Here is a 3,995-nt window from a genome sequence, read left to right as displayed (position 1 = left end):
CTCTGCAAATCTGGATCAGTCTTTCTCTAAATCCACATACACAGAGAATAATTTTGTGCAAAACTAATATTTCATGCAAATTTTAGGAATATTTGTCCATATTGATCAATACTGAACACACAGGTAAAACTGGCAAAATGTCACTCTCAACAAGTGACATTTCAAATTCTATTGTATAAAGCTCATTTTATAAATCAAACTTTCTCTTACCACTTAAAGGCAGGTTGTTTTCCTGGTTCAGGACTTGGTGTTTTACTTCCTAATAATTCATCTTCAAGCCCTTGAAACAAAACTTTGTCCTCTATACAAATAGGCAAAATTTCACATTTGTTAACTAGCATGCTCAGATCAATTTCATGATAAGACACATTAATACAAAAACAGTTTATAATATATATGTTACCAATCCCTTAGTATTTAATGTAATTAACCTTGCAAAACATCATTCAAGAAAAAATAAGGAAATCTTATAAATATGAAACTATTTAATACAAAGTTGTTTTTAATACTTTTGTTTTGAGTTTACTTATTGATTATAAGTAATTTTTTATTACAAGTTACAACTTTTACAGTAATGAAGAAAATCTTTAAAACAGAAACAACATTTTTATCACTGGTGCAATCATTCTCAAGTAAACAAGTACACAATTTCCATGTTTTAAATTATTTTCTACTTGTTCTTTCTGGAAGTTACTATATTGGAGATACTTATAACTTACTGCCAAACATCAGTTCAAACATTATTTGAGCTGTCAGTGTGCTACATTCCAAACATTGTGCAAAAATTATAAACTTGTAATGTTTTATTTCAATGTGAATATAATGCAGTTTACTGTAAATATACTAAGATGTTTTATTGTATTTAACACGTGAAGTTTACATTCTGCTTACACAAAATAAGTCATCCATGGCTTATGTTTTTTTATCTAAGATTCTCAAAATTCCAAAATCTGTTTCAAGGTTTAGATTCAAGTCAACTTAATCACTGATAGTCATTTGGGCTGCTTTGACTTTTTGGAAATTAAGCACTCTAAACTCACATATGAGAATGATTTTATGTCAACTGTCTATAAAACATTAAAATTCTGTAGTAATATGATATGTAGACATCATAAACAAATCTTTCTGTAACATAAGAATGTGTCTTTATTCACATCCTCTGTTTCAAAACTGAAGTACAGGTTTGTGTACTTAACTACAAATTCTGGACAAGCTGATTGTACCAAGCTTTGAACTTGCTTATCTTTCTTTGAAGCTCTTTCTGATGTTTGTAGGATTAAGCCCAGTATTCGTCTATTCTTGATGCTTATCCTGTTTGGCTACAAATGTTGCTGAGCAAGAAACAACACATTATCTATAATGTTAGTAATATCTGAAAATAATAAAGTCAAAAACTCTGATTTCCCCTTTTTGTTGATGAGGCTTGCTTGATGATATGGATGGCATAACATTCCAGGAAGTTTTAAATTAAACACAATCATAACTAAAGTTAGTTCTTTAAGCCTAGTTTTTGTCTAGTGAAGGTTGTCATCCTTTTTATAAAATATTGCCTTCTTGAGAATAAACTGTGTCAGCCTCTTTTACTGATAGTTGTTCAAATTTAATTATAACTCTGTACAGCAGCATAAAGGTTGCATTTAAGTGTACACTAACATAACACAGATCAAAGTTATTAAGACAGCTTTGATGCTATAAAGGGGATTTGTGTTTGGAGACTAAGTTTGATGAGCTTTTCTGCACTTCTTAGAACATTTATTACTGGAGTGTTATCTTATTGGAAGACCCATAACAGGCTTAGAGAAGTAATCTGCTGGAAGTTAGGTTTTCACCTTATAAATATTATTTTATTGGCACTTGTTAAAATAATAAATAAATAACACAACATTCAAACAGATACACAATCAAAAATATTTTTAAATTCAGTTCAACCTATGCCCTTTATAATGTTGACTCTACATGTTTCAATATTTACAATGTCTTCATCAGGAGTATAATGTTGACTCTACATGTTTCAATGTTTACAATGTCTTTATCAGGAATGATTTTATAAGATTGTCATATTTATTCCTTTTTAGCTAGTTCATTGGACCTGTGTGTAGGCTTACAATTTCTGCATAAATCTCACAGAAGGTCCCACCACATTCTTACACAGATATTTGCTAGATCTTCCTCTCTATTTATTTCAAGATTTTTTTTTAAACATTATTATTTCTAAAGATTCACAGATATTATTGGCTCTGGTTGAGCTAATGTTACTGTTTAATATCTTACGTTGTGTAATTTTTGTACATGTTCAGCTATGGTTGAATTTTCAGTCCTTTCATTTCTTACACACATCCCTCATTTTCTGTTCGGTGATATTTGGAGGGACAAAACATAAGTTAAAATGTTTTTCTGTATCTATTTTAATGTTGTATAATATTTATTATGCTCTCACTTCATACGTGAAATCCATGCATGAGTATGTTGGAAATTTATGACTGCTGGTTACTATTGAAGTGTAAGGATGCTATTATAAACTCCAATTGGGCATTTTTTACTGGAGTTCCAAATAGTTTCCAACCAGTTTCTGATTACCGATGACTAGCAGAGAATAAAAGATACTGTTAGGAGATAATGCCCACAAGCCAGAGCTACCTCCTCATTAAGTGAATCAACATGCAACTCAGAAAGAGGCTGTAGATAAGAACCTTTCTAACAGATCAGACAAGCTGCTGATATTACCAGGAGAGATCTGGAAATCAGAGATCATGCAGGACTGATTGAGGGCATGTGTGGAACTACAGTATGTTGCTCTGCAAAGTTAGGCATGAGCACCACATTACTCAAAATACTGGAGTTCCATTAAAGACTAACACCTCTACAGAAAGTGGAACCTTAGCATTATAAGTAAGTATCTGCCTGATATAGCTGGACTCAGAGACAGGAAATGCAATTCCTAATTCTTAGTCTGGATGGTCCAGTGCTTGATGTTTAAAGAACTTGAATGAGGTGCATCTTGACAAGTGGGATACAGTCAGTGTTTTGTTGTGCAGAAGGTTTGGATCTATGGATAATCAAGCCAAACATAGGAACAAACTCAAGGCTCCAAAGTGAAAAACCCAGGAAAACTTGGCATGCTTATGCAAATTATTTTCACTGCCTACATGAAAAAGTTTAGCCAAGTATGGTATTAGCTGCTTGTGCAGAGATTCATACAGAAGCTTGTAGAGGGTCCCCTGAGTGAGCGCTTGTAGCATCACAATAGTGGTAGGGGCATTCTGACTATGATATAAGCTTTTCCTGTGTTAACAAAGTTTAATGTGGTCACATTAAACAAAAAGAAGAAGAAACTCACAACTGTAGTTGCAGTGACTCAGCCTCCTCTTTAATACATATCTGAGATAACAACATCTAATTGAGCTCAAGATACTAAAGTACCATGAGAGATTATGGTGCAGACATTACTTCTGAGTGGGTATTCAGGGAGGCCAAGCCCTGTTACCATGACAATATTGCCACAGAAGTAGTTAGATCCTCTCAGGCAAGTATTCTTTACTGGATGAGAAACTTTTCACATCTTATTGTTCAACAAAAATAACAAAAGTGAATTTGTGAATAACTGGTAAATAACTGAAGAAAGATTTGCAATAAGAAGTGGTTGTTATTGCTCTGGCTGGTTTAAACTAGTGTTCCCCAAAACTTGGAACAAAGGTGTTCTGGCCAGCACAGCTTATCTAGGACTGGACAAAACTTGGTTCAGGCCTGTAAAAATGCACAGATGCAAGAATGGCTATTTTGATAAAAACTTGGTGTACCAGAATTTTGATGAAGAGTGTAAAAAGTGCTTCAAGTGAATCACTAAGGTGGCCAGTTGGCATTGATTTCATTCCAGTTAGAAGAGATAAGCCGAAAGTAAATGGAGAAGTACAACTTGTGTTTGTAAATTCTGTACATTTAATTAAGTTATTGTGAATTATCTATTGGTTTAATGTAAGTGGCTATTGTTTGGGACG

The 3,995-nt window shown here is 33.1% G+C and overlaps 1 protein-coding gene across 1 annotated transcript in view; it reads right to left on the bottom strand.

The window, feature by feature from the left end:
• Positions 1-206: 206 nt before the first annotated feature.
• The window catches only part of LOC106473597 (myosin light chain kinase, smooth muscle-like), a gene marked incomplete at its 5' end in the record, with an annotated part of 27,850 nt that continues 24,061 nt past the window's right edge, over positions 207-3,995 (bottom strand). Inside the window, one exon of the mRNA XM_022401997.1 lies at positions 207-301. Coding sequence (XP_022257705.1) covers positions 207-301 — 95 coding nt within the window. The remainder of the gene's footprint in view (positions 302-3,995) is intronic.

This window comes from Limulus polyphemus, unplaced genomic scaffold (assembly GCF_000517525.1).
Source record: "Limulus polyphemus unplaced genomic scaffold, Limulus_polyphemus-2.1.2 Scaffold6310, whole genome shotgun sequence".
Classification (NCBI taxonomy): domain Eukaryota; kingdom Metazoa; phylum Arthropoda; class Merostomata; order Xiphosura; family Limulidae; genus Limulus; species Limulus polyphemus.
Note: the sequence above shows the minus strand (reverse complement) of the source record. Positions and strands in the feature narration are given on the sequence as shown.